The sequence below is a fragment of the Penicillium samsonianum genome, assembly GCF_028829775.1.
Source record: "Penicillium samsonianum strain IBT 33392 chromosome Unknown utg000010l_segment0_segment0, whole genome shotgun sequence".
NCBI classification, from domain to species: Eukaryota; Fungi; Ascomycota; class Eurotiomycetes; order Eurotiales; family Aspergillaceae; genus Penicillium; species Penicillium samsonianum.
In genome coordinates, this window is record NW_026643268.1 from 518740 (window position 1) to 520252 (window position 1513).

At 45.1% G+C, this 1513-nt stretch overlaps 1 protein-coding gene across 1 annotated transcript; it reads left to right on the plus strand.

Moving 5' to 3' along the window:
* Positions 1 to 410: 410 nt before the first annotated feature.
* N7471_013778 (uncharacterized protein) lies at positions 411 to 1134 on the plus strand (the record flags this gene model as incomplete). Its single annotated transcript, XM_057286496.1, has 5 exons — positions 411 to 467; positions 526 to 576; positions 630 to 686; positions 735 to 899; positions 952 to 1134. The coding sequence occupies 5 exons, from the start codon at positions 411 to 413 to the stop codon at positions 1132 to 1134; spliced, it is 513 nt and encodes a 170-aa protein (XP_057128975.1).
* Between the last annotated feature and the right edge of the window lie 379 nt (positions 1135 to 1513).

The window sequence follows — 1513 nt, forward strand, 5'->3', positions numbered from 1 at the left end:
ACCTAAACATGATCAGTGAATTTAGGTATCCGAAGACCTAGCTTTGGCCGGTGGTGGTGCGAAGCGCTTTTATATCATCAAGGCTCGATGAGTATATTTTTGAGGCGCCGATTTACCTAGGAGGTGTGGCAATCCATAAAAGTGAAAGAAAAAGAAAATAACGGCGGGTGGCGCATAATTATGTTAGCATCACTGGCATCAAAGAAATGCCAGTGACATTGAAAATTGATGTCAGTATAAGGAATCGACTTCTAGTTTTGGGACGGCACATTGATGCCGGTATAGCCTCAATTTAAGATTCCCTGCGCGTGTGGAGCTATAACGGTCGAAGTCTACCACTTTTAAGAGATATAAAGTACCCTCACTCTCGCTCCTTATGTCACGGACTGTGTCTGTTTTCCATTAACGTTATGAAGGTCGGCATAAATTTCGCTAGCATTGTGTTGCTGCTTTTCGCCGTTCTAGTCGTGAGTAGCTGTACATTCGCCCTGCATCATGCGGTTCACATATACTCACTTTCGATAGGTCGCAAGGCCCAACGATAAACCGGTCCACACAGCAACATCCACCCATCCAGTGCGATCCCCGCAAAGCGCATCCTAGAAAAACACCTGCTGACGTATTTCTAGTATCACTCTTCGCCAACATTTCCACTGCCGAGCCTCCCGTACGAAATGATCATAGAGGTCGGTCTCCATCCTTGACCTTTGGCAAGTATCTAATGATCGTAACAGAAAACTCCGGCTTGTGTATATTCGCACGGGATTGCCTACATGGACGCTACAACGGAGAACATTGACCACTTGAGCAAAGTCAGCGAAATCTCGTGCGATGTTGATGCTGGCAATTGCCATCGTCTCTCCCATACCAACCTATCCGGTATATTTCTTTGCAACTATGTAAGTGCTCCAAACTTCAAGGCATGTATGGCTCCGTACTGACGACACTCAGAGCCCCGAGCGCATCTCAACAAACTGTGGAAACCTTGTGCCCCTGGCGACAAAAGTTCAACAAACATGCCAGGTAGACAACTTTTACACCTTTGGAATTATCGGAGGCTCTTCTCGAAACGCGAGTGACTCGATTGACTTTCACTTGATAGTTGCGGGCGAATCCATGGGATATCCTATGTAGTAGTTAAGAGCCCCTCGACTTCGCCACTGAGTCGGATTGTTGTTCGAGGTGGACCAATTGGGCTGCGACCGCAATCTTTCACATTTTTGTATGTAGAATCTTATAGAACTCTCAAAATGTGGAGCTTGTTTTTCCGAAAGCTCGTGCGTTGGTGATGCCCTTACTATTAAACGTCAAATGCTGTCGCTAGGGAAGAAGAAAGATTCTTCAAATATTTGAAATAGCATACCCCAGGTTGCCGTGTAAAACCGTTGGAAAAAAGTATGAGCCATAATTCAATCATTCTTCGGTCTATTTCTATGGAAAATGCTATAGTTTACTATATCACCCATGTAATGATACTTCGCAGCACTTCCGACCAAAACAACCAAAAAGCACA